Here is an 18131-nt window from a genome sequence, read left to right as displayed (position 1 = left end):
CACTGTTAGTCGAGCTAGGTGGGCATGGTTTTAGCAACCAGTCACTTCAGCTTCACCCAGGTCATGCCTCTTTACACGAGTGAAGAGCAGTGATGCACGGCCAAGATGGTGATGACAGGCACCGCCTACAATTGGCTTCAAAAACGATCTTCAGAACACTATGGGTGACGGCGTCACGGATACTACATGGATCTTTTTTTACAATCTATGGTGCATACGCTGGTTAGCTTTAATGTTCTTTATTAAAAAATAAAATATGATATAAAACACAACCATTCATTTTAAAAGTACAAAACTTTTGCACAACATGAAGTTAACACAAGAAAAAATCTAGTTCAAGTACAAAGGCAGTGATTCATTGTTAAGATTCTATAGAAAATATATGTGATTTAAGTTATGAAAATGTACATCAATTAAAATGATAATAACAAATAACAGACTTTATATGAATAATTAAGAGAAATAAACTGAGACTAAAAAATGCCAGTTAGATATATCCAAAGGGAATATTTCATGTTTGATCATCAGACACTGAAGGGCAGAGCCGCTGCACTGAGCTAGTGGCACATTTTAGAAGGACTTGACAAAATAAGGCTGCCCTCGGCGGTGTACACAGCGCTGACTGCCTGATAATCACCTTGATCTCAAATATCCAAATCTTTTAATATAGGCACAATATTTAATAACTGACCACACATTTAAAGTTAATTCATCCATATTCTTGACTAAACAGCTAAATTTTATGACACAAAAAAAAAGGAGTAATATTTCAAACATTTTGAAGGTTTTAAGCTTCATTGCCGCTGACGCAAAATGCATTCTGGGAAACTTGGCTATCATAAGTCCACACAAGTCACCTCCTGATGCATCCTCGATAAAATGAGCAGATCAAGAACACATCTGGGCATGTTATTTGAACTTGGCACGATGCAAAGTTGGAATTGGAGCAGTATTGGGGCTGCGACTACAGATTTTACAAGTCTACAAGAACACAAGTACAGACATCTTGGGAATTTGTGCGCATGTAGACGTTTAGTAAGGATCCTACGCACAGTTTTATTAAGACCCCAGCTGATTTCTAAGCTTTGTTGTCATATCCACACTGTTGACACATGAATGGTTTCTATCGAGTGTGGATTCTCATGTGTGTGTTAAGGGCACCCTTTACTGTAAAACTCTTTCCACAGTGTTGACAAGTGAATGGTTTCTCTCCAGTGTGAATTCTCACATGTGCATTAAGGTGAGCTTTCATTGTAAAACCCTTTTCACAGTGTTGACAAGTGAATGGTTTTCCTTCAGTGTGAACTTTCATGTGTATCTTAAGATTGTTTTCACTTATATAACTTTTTTCACACTGATAGCATATGTAAGGTTTCTCTCCAGTGTGTCTTCTCATGTGAGTCTCAAGTCCACGTTTATCTATGAAACTCTTTTCACACTGAAGACATGCGTGAGGTTTCTTTTCACTGTGAGTTATCATGTGTCTCTTAAGATGACGCTTCATACTGAAACACTTTCCACACTGAAGACACACGTGAGGTTTCTCTGCTTTGTGAACTTTCATGTGTGTTATCAGGTTACTTTTGCTTCTGAAACATTTTTCACACTCATGGCATCTGTAAGGTTTCTCTCCAGTGTGAATTCTTGCATGTATTTTAAGGTAACTTTCAGCAGAGAAACTCTTTCCACACTGAGGACAAGTGTAAGGTTTCTCTCCAGTGTGAGTCATCATGTGTCTCTTAAGTTTACCTGCAGTTATAAAACTCTTTTCACAGTGATGGCACAGATGTGGTTTCTCTCCGGTGTGAGACCGCATGTGTACCTTAAGTTCAGCTGCAGTTATAAAACTCTTTCCACACTCTTGGCACACAAATAGTTTCTCTCCAGTGTGAATTCTTGCATGTATCGTAAGGGTACTTTCAACAGAGAAACTCTTTCCACATTGATGACAAGTGTAAGGTTTCTCTCCAGTGTGAATCCTCGCGTGTACCTTAAGGTTACTTTCAACAGAGAAACTCTTTCCACATTGTTGACAAGTGTAAGGTTTCTCTCCAGTGTGAACTCTTGCATGTATTTTAAGGTAACTTTCAATAGAGAAACTCTTTCCACACAGATGACATGTGTAAGGTTTCTCTCCAGTGTGAGTCCTCAAATGTTTCTTAAGGTCACCTGCATTTATAAACCTCTTTCCACACTGATGGCACACGTGTCGTTTTTCTCCAGTGTGAATCCTCATGTGTGCTTTAAGGTAATCTTTTGTTCTGAAACTCTTTCCACATTGTTGACAAGTGTAAGGTTTCTTCTCACTGCGAGTTCTCTTGTGATCTTCAGGGCGTTCATCTTCTCTGAAACTATTTTCACACTTTATGTCTTCTGTCTTCAGAGTTTCTTTCTGTGAAACATTCTGGTTTATTTTTACAATCTGATGTTTCTCATCTACTTCAGCCTGACTCTCCTCTTTCACTTCCATCATATCTAAAATAAAGACAGTAAATAGTTGATATTGATAAATCAGAGTGACAAAACACATTTGAGATGTCATGTATCCATGTTATTTTTAATGTGAAGTACATTATGTCATTTCTATTGTCAATTTCTGCCTTGTAGTTTAACTCTTATGCTGTGTTCAAAACCCTATAACACTTCTGGTGTTTCCAATTAGGGGTGTGATGGTTAGACCGACGGTTATAGTTGAACACCGTCATTAGAACCCTATAATTGCCAACCGTGTTATATATTTTAACATTTATTATCATGGAAGATGTTTAAATACTGATTAAAAACAAGGAATGTTGTTTTAACCGCAGAAAGGCGTCCGTACATTCTGCTTTTCAAGTTCAAATCCTCAACTACTGACCGCCTATAACAGACGAACGTTGCAATGTGCAAAACGCCCATTACCGGAACTGCTTCAGCCCTGATCTCATTAGCATAACAATATCATTCAAATGCATAGGTGCTAATCCAATCATCCTAACTGTATCGCCCATACTTTCAAATGCATAAAGACAAAGGCACAGTTGTGCCTAGAGCTTAGCAATCACCTTTAACTTGCCACTCTTCCCAATCGTCAGCAAGAGCATAAAGACAAAAGGTTAATGTCTTAGCCACCTGGGCTGCCTGACTTGATTGTTGAATGTCATATTCTTTACCTCAAGATGTAAAACACAATATATATCACTTTTTCAGTTTATATACTATTACATTGGAACCTAGATATAACTTTTTATTAATTTGTAATCCTTCAAATGGATCAATTCCCAAAGATCACAGTCATTCAATCCACTAAAGGTTGCTTTGGATAAAACTCTTTACCTGATGTTTCAATCTAATTCTACTGAATCTATTATAGATGCAGAAAGTTATCATCTCATGGATTTTGGTTCATTTCCCCCTCATGTTTCTCAATGCCAAATTTCTGTTTTTATGATCATTCCTCAACCCTCAAAGATAAAGAATGATAAAAAGACACCAACGCATTTGTTCCTCAGTATCTTCATCCTTTATTCTGCATGGTTGTGGATCTGTCATCTTCTCAAGCTCCTCTTTCACCAGCATCAACATTATGTCATGAAGATTTCAGTTGTCACACATGGAGTGATTTCTCTGTGTGTTTGACTCCAGCATTTATTGGTGGATTGTTGTAGGAGGAGCTTCACTGAAGGTCTCAATCACTTACACTCTATGGGTGTGAACTAGAAATGAAAGAAGAGACATTAAAACATTTAATGTCAGTAAAACATTCACCATCTGTTTCAGACTTTTTAATGCTTCACTTCAGAATGTTTTCTCAAGCATTAACTCTTTCACCGCCAGTGTTTTTTAAAAAAGTTGCCAGCCAGCGCCAGGGTTTTTCATGATTTTCACCAAAGTTTAATGCCTTGCAGAAAATGTTCTTCTTTAAATATATAAACATACAATATACCAAATGAAAGAACAGACCCTCTGCTTTCAAACAAACAAAAAAACGTTTCATCCTACCTTCTGTGGTTCTTTTGAATATGGGTAGGTTTCTGCAAAAACACCACATTTTGAGCAAAAAGCAGAGATAATTCCATTTTTGTGACAGACTTAGAGATCCCATTCAGAGCGATCTTTAAAACAGACACGGACATGCAGCAGCTTGCCATAGGGCAATAGTTGCGGAAGGGCGCCACCTAGTGGATAATAGCGGTATTGCGGAAAGACGGAAAATCTCATCATTGGCGGGGAAGCGTTTTCTCTTAATTGACGAGATATCTCGTCAATGGCGGTGAAAGAGTTAATTACAGAATCTGAATCTATGTTTGGTGTAGACCTGGGCGATTTTCCTTTTTTTAATTAATTTAAATAAACGTTTCCATGCAGTTTTATTTTATTTATATCAAGCGATCAAGGTTTTGAATAGAAGTTAGTTACACATGTCAAAGTGAAATGATTCAGACATCATCTGATTATTGGAGCAGGGTTTTCCTGCATTTAAAATAAATCAGGACCCATCCAGATGTCTATCTCCCTCCCACCTTTAAAGGGAAACTTCACCCATTTGCATTAAGCTTTGTACCGTTAGAACCCCAGTCATGTTTTTGAATGGTCGTGCATCATTCCCTCAGTTTCTCCTGAAACGGGAGAAATACTGATTTCAGTGAGGCACTTCCTTCTTTCAATGATGTAAAAATCGTCATTTTGAGTCATTGAAAGACGGAAATCCTGTATCTCTGTTCAGTGTGAAAGACTACAGACACTCATTCCTCATTTTTCCAAGGTGGGGGCTATGGGTGGGACCCACTCACGCTTCAGACCAATTGCAAATCAGTGGGTGGGACTTACGAAAATATACGAACACAGACGGAAAAAAACGATCAGCCGCCATCTTTATGCTAAGCTAAGCTAAACAGAAGTTGTGGAGCGAGCCAGAATTCATGTTACAATAACAGTGGAAGTTAATCAATATTACATGGAAGAGGGTGATTTCGCAAGCGTGATGCTCTAATCCGCTGTACATTGCACCTTTATGAGCCACAATACTGCAAAGAGCTGAGGCAGATGTAGGAACAGAAGCCCGAGGAGTAGGCCGGAGCCTGGGCTTCGGCTGAGTAGAGGTGCCCGGGGAAGACGCAGCAACCATCGGCCTCTGCTGCGTAGAGAAGCTTGGACAGACTACTGCCTGTTTTCTCGCTGTGTGCTTGCTTCATTACATTTCTGCATCAGATAAGGATATGGACGTTTGTTTGGTGAAGGTTTCTAGGCAAGTGAGGAACTTTGCGCGCGTTTGGACATGTTTATTTCACGGACGTGTTTCGGTTTACGAGCAGACGCGCTGGGGAGTATATAAGCTTTTTATATGTCTATATTGTGAGAGCAGTGAGGCAAATAATAACACAAATGTAATTACAGTAAACAAGAGACAAAAAGAAAATTGGTAAAACTAAATAAACATTTAAAATGCATACCCTTTTTTTAAGTACTTGTAAAGACATTTGTACTGCGGATCTGAAACAGCATGTTACTGTTTGAAGAAGACTTTGCTACACACCAGACCAGAGTGTTATTGTGTGTAACACAATGTAACATCACGTTTAAAAGTAAATCATGATTGGTGTCTGTCAGACACAGTGGTGATGGCTATATTCTTTGTTTTACTAACGTGGCATTTATGTACATAATAGCATGTCTGAGCCGTGTTCTGATTAATGAGTGGCTTGCAGAGCTGTGCATTGTGGTGCATAGTGGGAGTTGTAGTTTTTCATAAAAATGTGCTCTAAAGTCACGTTCTGTCTTTTCTCGGTCAAATAGATACAAAATTCTAAATTTATGTTACATTTTGACTACAAATATGACCCACTTTCCATAAAGATTAATGCTCTTATCGGTGAAATGGCCCTTTAGGAGAGTTTTCACTTGTGAAACTTTTTCACACTGAATATATATGTAAGGTTTCTCAGACCTCATGTGCATCTCAAGTTGAGTTGAACTCTTGTCACAATGATGGCATGCGTATGGCTTTTACCCACTGTGAACTTTCATGTGCCGGATAAGGACCGATTGAAAGGTGAAACTCTTTCCACACTCTTGGCACACAAATGGTTTCTCTCCAGTGTGAATTCTTGCATGTATCTTGAGGTTCCTTTCAATAGAGAAACTCTTTCCACACAAATAGCATGTGAACGGTTTCTCTCCAGTGTGAATTGTCATGTGTGTCTTAAGATTACCTTTACTTGTGAAACTCCTTTCACACTGAAAACATATGAAAGGTTTCTCCCCAGTGTGAATTCTCATGTGAGTCTCAAGTCCACGTTTATCTATGAAACTCTTTCCACACTGAAAACACACGTGAGGTTTCTCTCCTTTGTGAATTTTGTTGGACTTTAAATGTCCTGCATGTTCTTTGAATGAGGAGATCAGACAACATAACTCAAATCAAATTATTTAATGTTTCTCAAATGAAGTATTACAGAGCTCTGGGTCACAGTTTTCCTGTCCATTATATAAAAGCAATGCGAGTCTGTCGACAGCTAACTGTAACAACTCGCCAAATCCTCTAATTCAAATATATATGTGAGTTGAGTTGGGGTGGGTTTCCTCAGAAGGAAAGTTTCACTTCTTCTTTTGAAAAGTCCCTTTGCAGAAATAGCTATAGTAGGCTGTCTTGTCTACATCCTCTGTTTTCACCAAGCTGACTTTCTGAAACTCAACAAGTTGAACACACACAGAGCACAGTTTCATGCAAACATGACCTTTAAAGGTAAAACGTTATAAGCCTGATACAATGGATTCATATATAAGCTTTGATCATGCACAACAAATCCAATCATAAACCATCAATCATAAACATAACTAATTTCAATACTATGTGATAAACTGCTAAATATTAATACTCATAACTGCTTTATAATATTAGAAGCAATGCAATTATTAATAATGAAAGGATATACTGATGTGGGAAATGTTCTAATTTTCCTTCAATTTTCATGTGTGTTATAAGGCTACTCTTACATCTGAAACTCTTTTTACACCCATGGCATGTGAACGGTTTCTCTCCAGTGTGAATTCTTTCATGTATCTTAAGGTTACTTTCAATAGAGAAACTCTTTCCACACTGTTGACAAGTGTAAGGTTTCTCCTCACTGTGATTTCTCATGTGTGTTTTAAGGTTATCTTTTCTTCTGAAACTCTTTCCACACTGTTGACATGTGAAAGGTTTCTCCTCACTGTGAGTCCTCTTGTGATCTGCAGGGCGTTCTTCTTCTCTGATACTATTTTCACACTTTATGTCTTCTGTCTTCAGAGTTTCTTTCTGTGAAACATTATGGTTTATTTTTACAATCTGATGTTTCTCATCCACTTCAGCTTGACTCTCCTCTTTCACTTCCATCATATCTAAAATCAAGACAGTAAATAGTTAATATTGATAAACCAGAGTGACAAAACACATTTGAGATGTCATGTATCCATGATATTTTGAATGTGAAGTACATTATGTTTTTTCTATTGTCAATTTCTGCTCTTGTAGTTTAACTCTTGTGTTGTGTTCAAAACCCTATAACACTTCTGGTGTTTCCAATATCACCAAACATTGGATTCTATCTTTTGGTCAGCTTGTTTTCTTTCAGTTAGTACTGGTTTTGTATTTCTGTTTTGAACTAATTAATTATAGGCCTCATTAATCTGAGTTTATGCACCTCAATATTTTAATGAAAACAGCATTATCTGTGAATAATTTTGGTAATCTTAAAGCTGCAGTCGGGAACTCTGGAGAATTGAGCTGATTTCAAATGTTTACAATTTCATGCCCCTCCCTCACTACCACAGAGCAACTTCCCTTCAAGCTCGTCCTCGTCAGTGCGTGTGCACCAGTATTATTGTGAATGCATACTTATTTAGCATGAATACTTAGATTACTTACATAACACTCAGAAATACAATAAATGTTTGATAAAGCACAATTACCTGTCGAGAAGAAATGTGGCAAGCTCTGCATCCAGCTTGAAACCTTTAAAATCTCGTAGATTCCTCCACATTTCATTTCTATTTGAGCATAGTGTTGGTTTCAGTGAATATGATCAAAAAATATTATCAAAAAACGTTGCAAATTTTACATGATTTCAACGTAGGGTGGAAGAAGGTGCATAGTATTTTTCTTTAACTCATCTTGTAAATATACTTATGCCGCAATAGTTAGCCTGTCTGGAATAGACCATTATCTGTCTGGAATTATCCCTATGCCCTAAGCCCATCGAAGATCAACAGTTAACATACACTTGAAATAAAGCAATGAAAAGAATACTTTTCTCTGGATTGGTTTACGTGTCTCTTCTCTCCCATTAAAAGGGATGCAAAAACACAGTTTGGAACTACAGGTAAGGATAATGGCTCTTATATTGGGACAGTTGATCATTTATTTTCACGTGATGTAACTATTAAAACATGTTATGATAAATCACCACTGATATTTATAAGCAGCACGCAAAAACATCTCTGACTTATAAAAAGTGGTTACAATATAAAACACTTAATCCGTTTTATGTTGTACTGACAGAAATAAAGTCCAGTAATAAAGCAAGTGCTCACAGCGCGTTAAGATTAAATGGAAAAGCAATAGTATATAAATATAGTTTTATTAACTTTTACCTCGTGCCAGGGACGTGCACAGGGGGGTTGCTCAGGTTGCCCGGGCAACTGCCCATATGCCCTTCTCGACTCAAGTTGCCCTTCCGAGGTGGAAAAAATAAATTGTACTTTTACTTCGTTTACACTATGCAGCGTTCCTTCGTTACTGTATTTTAATTAATTACGAAATTTGTATTTTATTTTTAAATTGCTATCTTGTGTTTCTGGCGCATTCGCGAATTAATGACTCGTTTGAGTCGATTCCTTACGTTGACACATTAATGGTTTCTATTGAGTGTGAATTCTCACGTGTGCATTAAGGTGAGCTTTCATTGTAAAACCCCTTTCACAATGTTGACATGTGAACGGTTTTCCTTCAGTGTGAACTTTCATGTGTGTCTTAAGATTTTTTTCACTTGTATAACTTTTTCCACACTGATAGCATTTGTAAGGTTTATCTCCAGTGTGACTTCTCATGTGAGCCTCAAGTCCACGTTTATCTATGAAACTCTTTTCACACTGAAGACATGCGTGAGGTTTCTTTTCACTGTGAGTTATCATGTGTTTCTTAAGATAACGCTCCATACTGAAACTCTTTCCACACTGAAGACACGTGTAAAGTTTCTCTGCTTTGTGAATTTTCATGTGTCTTATCAGGTTACTTTTTCTGCTGAAACATTTTTCACACTCATGGCATGTGTAAGGTTTCTCTCCAGTGTGAAGTCTTGCATGAATCTTAAGGTTACTTTCAACAGAGAAACTCTTTCCACACTGAAAACAATAGTAAGGTTTCTCTCCAGTGTGAGACCTCATGTGTTTTTTAAGTTCAGCTGCAGTTATAAAACTCTTTCCACACTCTTGGCACACAAATGGTTTCTCTCCTGTGTGAATCCTTGAGTGTACCTTAAAGTTACTTTCAGAAGAGAAACTCTTTCCACATTGTTGACAAGTGTAAGATTTTTCTCCACTGTGAATTCTTTCATGTATTTTAAGGTTACTTTCAGCAGAGAAACTCTTTCCACACGGTTGACAAGTGTAAGGTTTCTCTCCAGTGTGAATTCTTGCATGTATTTTAAGGTTACTTTCAGTAGAGAAACTCTTTCCACACAGATGACAAGTGTAAGGTTTCTCTCCGGTGTGAATTCTTGCATGTATTTTATGGTTACTTTCAGTAGAGAAACTCTTTCCACATTGATAACAAGTGTAAGGTTTCTCTCCGGTGTGACTTCTCAAATGTATCTTAAGTCTACCTGCAGTTATAAAACGCTTTTCACAGTGATGGCACAGATGTGGTTTCTCTCTGGTGTGAGACCGCATGTGTATCTTAAGTTCAGTTGCAGTTATAAAACTCTTTCCACACTCTTGGCACACAAATGGTTTCTCTCCAGTGTGAATTCTTGCATGTATCGTAAGGTTCCTTTCAATAGAGAAACTTTTTCCACATTGTTGACAAGCGTAAGGTTTCTCTCCAGTGTGAGACCTAATGTGTATCTTAAGGTTAACTGCAGTTGTAAAACTCTTTTCACACTGATGGCACACGTGTCGTTTCTCTCCAGTGTGAATCCTCGCGTGTACCTTAAGGTTACTTTCAACAGAGAAACTCTTTCCACATTGTTGACAAGTGTAAGGTTTCTCTCCAGTGTGAATTCTTGCATGGATCTTAAGGTTACTTTCAACAGAGAAACTCTTTCCACATTGATGACAAGTGTAAGGTTTCTCTCCAGTGTGAACTCTTGCATGTATTTTAAGGTAACTTTCAATAGAGAAACTTTTTCCACATTGTTGACAAGCGTAAGGTTTCTCTCCAGTGTGAGACCTAATGTGTATCTTAAGGTTAACTGCAGTTGTAAAACTCTTTCCACACTGATGGCACACGTGTCGTTTCTCTCCAGTGTGAACTCTTGCATGTATTTTAAGGTAACTTTCAATAGAGAAACTTTTTCCACATTGATGACAAGTGTAAGGTTTCTCTCCAGTGTGAGACCTAATGTGTATCTTAAGGTTAACTGCAGTTGTAAAACTCTTTCCACAGTGATGGCACACGTGTCGTTTTTCTCCAGTGTGAATCCTCATGTGTTCTTTAAGGTTATCTTTTCTTCTAAAACTCTTTCCACACTGTTGACATGTGAAAGGTTTCTCTCCAGTGTGAATCCTCACATGTATGTTAAGGTTATCTTTTCTTCTGAAACTCTTTCCAAACTGTTGACATGTGAAAGGTTTCTCCTCAATGTGAGTCCTCTTGTGATCTGCAGGGCGTTCATCTTCACTGAAACTATTTTCAGACTTTATGTCTTCTGTCTTCAAAGTTTCTTTCAGTGAAACATTATGGTTTATTTTTACAATCTGATGTTTCTCATCCACTTCAGCTTGACTCTCCTCTTTCACTTCCATCATATCTAAAATGAAGACAGTAAATAGTTCATATTGATAAACCAGAGTGACAAAACACATTTGAGATTGTCATGTATCCATGTTATTTTTAATGTAAAGTACATTATGTCATTTCTATTGTCAATTTCTGTTCTTGTAGTTTAACTCTTGTGCTGTGTTCAAAACCCCATAACACTTCTGGTGTTTCCAATTAGGGGTGTGATGGTTATTATATAACGTGAGACCGATGTTTATAGTTGAACACCATCATTAGAACTCTATTATTGCCAAAACCGTGTTATTAATATATATATATATATATATATATATATATATATATATATATATATATATATATATATATATATATATATATATATATATATATATATATAAGGGTGAATGACGGATAAGGAGGGTGAATGACGGATAAGGATTTAAAATGTAAAAAAAGGGGGAAAAAATAAAATTTTTAGAACTTTCTATACTTATTAGAGTGTTGTGTATGTAATGCAATTACATGTACACAATTAAAAAATGTAATTTTTTTGGTGAATCAGATCTTTTTCCCCATGAAAATGTAATTCCTGGGTAACGTAATGAATTCTTAAATAAATTAAACTTCATATACAAATTGGCATATATAAATGTACTGATATCCATAATTGGAGCTCAACAAACAATTATTGCTTAGAAAACCACATTTTAAACACAATGAGTATAATCAATTTGGGATTTCATATAGACATGGGCTCATTTTTCGCTGCTGATAACTCAAAATTCAGAACAATTTTATTTTTAAAGCTGGAAAATGTTTAAAAATGAATTCCAATCAAGTAAATAAGACTTGTTTTATCATTAACTCAACAAAAAACAGAATTGTGTAACCGAATACACAAATATGTGTTAAATTAATTGCCTGTGTCATTGTTAGCCGGAATGACATGCTGTTAGACGGAAAGACATTCTGCAGTTTCTTTTAGGATTACCATAAAAACCATCTTCAGTAGGCATTTTTCTTTCCAACACTCAAACTTAAAACAAAGTAAAAGACACTGACAAGTACACACAATAATAATGAGTATTAGATGCAGGTTGTAATCACATCAATTTCCTTACAATCATATTTTCTAAATATTACAGTAAATCTGTAAAATTATAATGCTTCATAAACAATGCTGGTTACTGACACATTATCATTCCACTGAGTCATCACTATAATACCTTGCTTTCTTTCTTTCAAGATACTCAGCCCTAGCTTTTGCATCTGTGTGGCTCTGTCTAATAAAGAGAGGCATAGATGGTTCAGAGGCATCTGTAAGGACAGAATTGACCTTAGAACATCAAAAGCTATACTAAAGCTTTAATAAAGTGTTGATATATTAATAAATATGATTACATTATTCATGATTTGACCATTAACAAACAAACATTAAAAAAACATAAAATTAAGTAAATAATGTTAATGTTAATAATATAACTATAATAACTATGCCTAAAAGTTTACAAATGTTAATTAAAAACTAGATTGTTATGCATATGTCATTCTGGATAACGGATGACACGTCCTGGCTAACAGAGGTTTTTTGTTATCCAAGAATGACAAATTGTTATCCAGGAATGACAAAACAAATATTTTTTCTTTATAATCAGGCACTAACTTAACCACCTATGGAAAACTACAACTTCTATCACTATCACTATACAGCTATCACTACTTAAGGTGATCTTTTAGATTAAATAGATAGTTTTTTAATATAAAAACATTATAAATTTTTTATTTGTGTTATCCGAAAGGACACATGATATTACTACAAAGTGCACCAGTGACCGAAAAGGTCAAAATATCAACATTTTAAGAGACGCTTACTGACATTTGCACATGTTCTGGTGCTCCTTCAGGGTCTTCTTTTTGATACAATATTGTGTCATGGGGGTGGGCGATATCTCGATATTCAACCTATATCGATATATTTTTAAAACCTCGAAATGGATTTTGACATATCATATATATCGATATAATGTTTATATAAAATTCTGATTTCGAAACTTTGCCTTCTCTGTGTGAGTGCTCGCCCCCTCCTCCTTGCTTTTGTTCCCCCTCCCCTCCCGTGATATGTAATTTAACATGGCGGCGCCCGTCACGGAATCAACACTGCCCACCACGAATAGATCTTCCATGATTCCCATTTACATGTATATTTTACTGTTTAAAACGGCTTAAATTCATTGTTGCGAGCGCTCAGCGCGCCCCTCTCTCTCGCTCGCGTTACGTGAAGCGCTTCGACAGCGCCCGTCTCTCTCGCTCTCGTGACAGTGAAAAGGTGGCAGTGTTCTGTAGTTTTCTGTGTAACAACAACAACAGTGTTTTTTCTCATATTTAACCCATTTACTCCTAAAACACCTAAAACCTATGTTATTCCAGGATAAATACCCTTATCTCCTGAGGATTTTCAGAAAAAATACTAAGAATTGTCAACGTCTATCAAAAACTTAATATCTGAAGTTGAGTTGTTTTATTTTTGAATAAAAAGAAGACAATATGTATTTTCTTATTTTATAGTTAAAGTATAATTTTTGTATATATATATTTTAAAATGTTGCAGAAGCACTTTGTTCCTACGTGAACAACCTCTTTGCACTTCAATAAAAAAGACCTTGTGGATTTTGACATATTTGTTATAGCGAAATATATCGAGATATATTTCCCACTCCATATCGCCCAGCCCTATTATGTCACATGACATACCAAAATGCATTATGGCCCAAAATGGTCATTGATGTCTGTTATTCAGGAGTGACATTAGAGAAATCACAATTTGGGGACAAAAGTCTTTCTGTCATAAAATTGTAAATAAGCTTAGTATTATCACTATATTTGTAGGAATCATTGCAAACATCAAAACAATTATGCCCAAGTAAATTTTAAATACTTTTATTTATATTTTTTACATTTTTGTCATATTTTTATATTTTGATTTTAAGCAGGGACAGTTACCCGGAATGACATTTTGGGGATTTGGAGCTCAATAGTTCCTTAACTCTTTCCCCACCATTGACGAGATATCTCGTCAATTAAGAGAAAATGCTTCCCCGCCAATGACGAGATTTTCCGTCTTTCCGCAATACCGCTATTATCCACCAGGTGGCGCGCTTCCGCAACTTTTTAAAACCGGAAGTATTGCCCTATGGCAAGCGGCTGCATGTCCGTGTCTGTTTTAAAGATCGCTCTGAATGGGATCTCTATGAAAAGTCCGTCACAAAAATGGAATTATCTCTGCTTTTTGCTCAAAATGTGGTGTTTTTGCAGAAACCTACCCATATTCAAAAGCTGATTACAAAAGAACCACTGAAGGTAGGATGAAACGGTTTTTTTTGTTTGAAAGCAGAGGGTCTGTTCTTTCATTTGGTATATTGTATGTTTATATATTTAAAGAAGAACATTTTCTGGAAGGCATTAAACGCCACGTCATTGACCCATATATACAACAGTTCTTTCCGGTTCTCGAATCTGATTGGCTAAAAGCTATGCGATATTCTACTGATAACGGCACAGTAACAGCTTCACCTTTCGTATCATTCCGCGGCCGTCACAGCTACTTACAAAGTAAACAAACATGGCAAACAATAACTTTTTCATGAACATAACATTTGATATTAACTACGAAAGCTCATCAGATGAAGAAGAGATTACAGCACCGTTAGCAGAGCAACCTACAAGGAGTGCAGCCGTGACACGAAAACAACACTGTGCGCCAAACGGTGTGGGCTGTGAATTGTTTTAAATCGTGGCTGGCCGAAAAACAGCTCAGTATTGACCTAAAACGCATAGAGAAATCACAAATGAATTCAGTGCTGCGTGATTTTTATGGCTCCATTCGGACCAATAAGGAAGAACTGTATGGTATTAGCAGTTACCTGAGTCTTCGGTCGGCGCTAAATCGCCACATTAATGAACCTCCTTTTAGCCGTGAGTGGAATTTAATGCAAGACTCCGAGTTCACTTCCGCTAACAATGTTTTTAAAGGAGTTGTTAAACAGATCCGGCAATCCGGTGCAGACAAAACATCACACTACCCACAGATGTCCTTTGAAGACCAGCAAAAACTAAAGCGATCTGCTGTAATATAAATAAACGGCTACTCCATCCATTGAAGTTTTAAAATAACTCCATTGTTGTTTTGTAGTTTTCTTTTTTCAAACGTGTGCCGTCGAACTGTTGTATAAAAGCAAGATTGCTCTCGGAGTCGTGTGATATAGCTCTATATCATCACGGCTGTGATTGCCTACGACCTCGTGCCTCTGGCCTAATCACAGCCGTGATGATATAGAGCTATATCACACTCCTACTCGAGCGATATTGCTTTTTCAAGAATTATAAAAAAAATGGTCAATAAGCTCATAACTTGTGCTAAAATAGTCTAAATGTTTAGTTTTAAAACTATTTTAAAAAGATGGTTATGTTTTGATGTTTCTGCGCAAGTTTAGCAGACAGTGAGGTTCGGGTTTGTTCCAATCAGAGCTCGTGAGCTGAGAGCACATATCTGTGCACATATATTTAATCTGAATATTAAAAATATTTTAATTAGAAATATATAAAAAGATTAATATTAAAATGGATTTTTGATAGGTCGGACAATGATTACCAAATTTCTCTCCCATGCTTCTTATAACCACTGAAAACAGTCAAAAAATCGTAGAAAAAAAGTCAAATTATTATGGATGGAAGTTAAAAGTGGTGGGTACACGCACCCACCGTCACCGAAATCGACGCCTATGAAAACATCCCCCCATCTGTTGTTTTCACAAATTGCACTCTGTATATATTAGGGCTGTCAACGAATATTCTAAATTCGAATATATATTCGAATAGTAAAAAAAAACGAATTTCGAATATGAAAATTAATATTCTAATAAATTATTATAATTTTTTTTAAAGCCCGCGGTAGTAGAGGCGTGGCTGTCTGCTTTGTGAGTGGGCGCACTAGTGCGCCTGGTTCAGGGACAGGTCACAGTAGTCACACTGTCTGTCACTGTTAAAAGTTGACGCGTCTTGCATGGAAGATGGCAGAAAGTCGACCGCAGCAGAGAAAGCAATTTTAACCCTCAAAAATCTAAAAAGCTATGTCTGGAAGTACTTTGGATTTTGGTCGGTAGGAGGTAAAATTGTTGAGCCGCGAGATAAAGTTGTTAGCATACCATTCGACCACTAGCAACATGATGTCACATCTCGAAAATGTGCACCCAAATGAGCATGGCATCTTGTACACACTGCATATTAATTCGTTTGTCACTTCAACTTTTAATGCTTAATCCTGTTCTGTACACACACACTTCAGTAATTTACGGGACTGACAATCGCATTCTACAACCGCAGTAACTCCCGCAAACTGCAGTGACAACCGCGTTTACAGAAACTTTGCATAGTGTGTAGCCTACATAACCGAACTGAACAACTAGTAGTTAATAAAGTGTTTAAACGTGCATCATGGACATGACAGGTCTGAAATAAATTATTACAAGGGGGGAAAGTCTTCTGTATGCGCGATACAGAGAATGACAGAGGCACAAGCGTTTGCTGCTCAGTGTTGCCAGATCTTGCACTAAAAAAAACAGCGAACAAGAAAAATCCAATAATAAACCAAAATAAATCCAAACGCTTTACCTCAAAGATCAAAATATTGGGACTGGCACCTTCACATTTTAACAACACCAAAAACTTGATCGCTTCATGAGCCAAAAGCCATAAACGGTTAAGAGCTAGAATGGTATGTGAGTACAAAAAAGTGTGGTTACAGACCTTATCCTTATCAATCTAAAATCATTATGAGTCGGAGTCATTTATAACGTGCATTTAAAAAAGCAACATTCGTTAAATAAAAATAATTCAAAATAGGGATGATCTATGATTAATTGTCGATAAGAATTAAATCGATAAAACTTATCGATTGTCGAAAAAGCAAGCACGTGTGCCCTGCGCAAAGCACATTCACAGCTGGTGAAAAAACTAACCAAGCGGGAAGAAGTTAAACTAGCCATGAACACAACGATGCTCGATGCCAAACACACACTTGGGCTTTTTAACCTCATTCGAGACGAGGCTGGCTGCTAACGCAACGAAATGACATCCGCAGTTGATCTGAAAAGGTTTGATGCCGAAAATCTAAACACAGTTAGGATACTGAAAGCAAAGACCCTCTTCAGGGAAACCTGCAAGATTAGCATAGCAACGCTGCTTTACACAGGCAAGGAGACCAGAAGCCGTTTTTAATAAACAGATTAAAATGTAAAACTTAAATTCTGGCAAGAAACTGTTAAATGTAAACTGTAACTGACTGTCGTTACACTCTGAACGCCCGCAACATATCATTGATCATCATTATTGACTGGCTGAGGCGCTACACACTAAACACTGTTGCGGGTTTTCTAATGGAAGTCTTCATAATATTAGCATCTTTGCTGAAAGTACGCTGCAGGTAAAAAGCTGAGGTGACAACAGGAAAAGTGCTAGGTGAACAACTAGAAAAATAACACTTGATGATAATGAAACTTATTTTGTCATGGACGCACAGACTTTCATCCGACTGTGCAGAGTGCCCGTTATGAGGTGGAGTTTACTGTGTCTATAGTCATTATATTTCTTACGAGATTAAATTGATGATTTTTATCAAAACACCAACTACATTGACTCATCCCACTAGCATGTTATTTAGACTAAATAAAATCTTTTAATTCACGTGAGGAAGCTGGCATTTTTACGCACACTTGTATGTCATTGGCTATATGCCACTACTGTAAAGGCTTATTGCACTATTACTGTTAACGATTATTCTATTGATTGATCGTTAATTTGATTGATCGTTAATTTAAACGATCATCGAATATGGGAAATAGCATAATTTGACATCCCTAAGTCAAAATATTCTTTATTATTATGAAAATACCTGAAACAATTTGAAGAACAGCGATATAAATATTCCTGTAGACATTTCCTAGAATAGCGTTTGTAATAGAGTTCTCAAAATTACAACCCGACCCGGCCCGTGGCTTTTAAAGCCCGGACCCGATGTAACCCGACACATCAACGTGAATTATCTGTCCGAACCCGACCCGCGGGCCGACCCCGCCGACCCCTTCCTGCCTTTTTTTCTTATACACGTAGGCTATTATCA

At 36.9% G+C, this 18131-nt stretch overlaps 2 protein-coding genes and 1 pseudogene across 2 annotated transcripts; all 3 read right to left on the bottom strand.

Annotated features, from left to right (window-relative positions):
* Positions 1–307: 307 nt before the first annotated feature.
* On the bottom strand, positions 308–3579 carry LOC135768953 (uncharacterized). Its single transcript, XM_065278318.2, has 2 exons — positions 3477–3579; positions 308–2475 (listed from the first exon to the last, which is right to left on the bottom strand). Exons 1-2 carry the CDS (start codon positions 3562–3564, stop codon positions 1124–1126), a joined length of 1440 nt encoding a protein of 479 aa, XP_065134390.1. The 5' UTR covers positions 3565–3579; the 3' UTR covers positions 308–1123.
* Positions 3580–5985: 2406 nt separating this feature from the next.
* Positions 5986–8878, bottom strand: LOC141281910 (uncharacterized). The gene is made up of 2 exons (XM_073813822.1): positions 6976–8878; positions 5986–6281 (listed from the first exon to the last, which is right to left on the bottom strand). The coding sequence occupies exons 1-2, from the start codon at positions 7355–7357 to the stop codon at positions 5986–5988; spliced, it is 678 nt and encodes a 225-aa protein (XP_073669923.1). The 5' UTR covers positions 7358–8878.
* Positions 8879–9011: 133 nt separating this feature from the next.
* On the bottom strand, positions 9012–10982 carry LOC135768951 (uncharacterized; annotated as a pseudogene).
* Positions 10983–18131: the final 7149 nt, after the last annotated feature.

The sequence above is a fragment of the Paramisgurnus dabryanus genome, chromosome 3, assembly GCF_030506205.2.
Source record: "Paramisgurnus dabryanus chromosome 3, PD_genome_1.1, whole genome shotgun sequence".
Taxonomy (NCBI): Eukaryota; Metazoa; Chordata; class Actinopteri; order Cypriniformes; family Cobitidae; genus Paramisgurnus; species Paramisgurnus dabryanus.
The sequence above is the reverse complement of the archived record's forward strand: the minus strand, read 5'-3'. Positions and strand labels throughout refer to the sequence as shown.

Excerpts from the sequence above, each read along its gene's own strand:
- LOC141281910 (XM_073813822.1), bottom strand. The coding sequence starts at position 7,357 with ATGATGGAAGTGAAAGAGGAGAGTCAAGCTGAAGTGGATGAGAAACAT. Across the intron at positions 6,282-6,975 it reads GTGTAAAAAGAGTTTCAGAT|ATAAACGTGGACTTGAGACT; the intron begins GTAAGAGTAGCC and ends AGAGTTTCATAG.
- LOC135768953 (XM_065278318.2), bottom strand. The coding sequence starts at position 3,564 with ATGTTGATGCTGGTGAAAGAGGAGCTTGAGAAGATGACAGATCCACAA. Across the intron at positions 2,476-3,476 it reads AGATACTGAGGAACAAATGC|ATATGATGGAAGTGAAAGAG; the intron begins GTTGGTGTCTTT and ends TCTTTATTTTAG.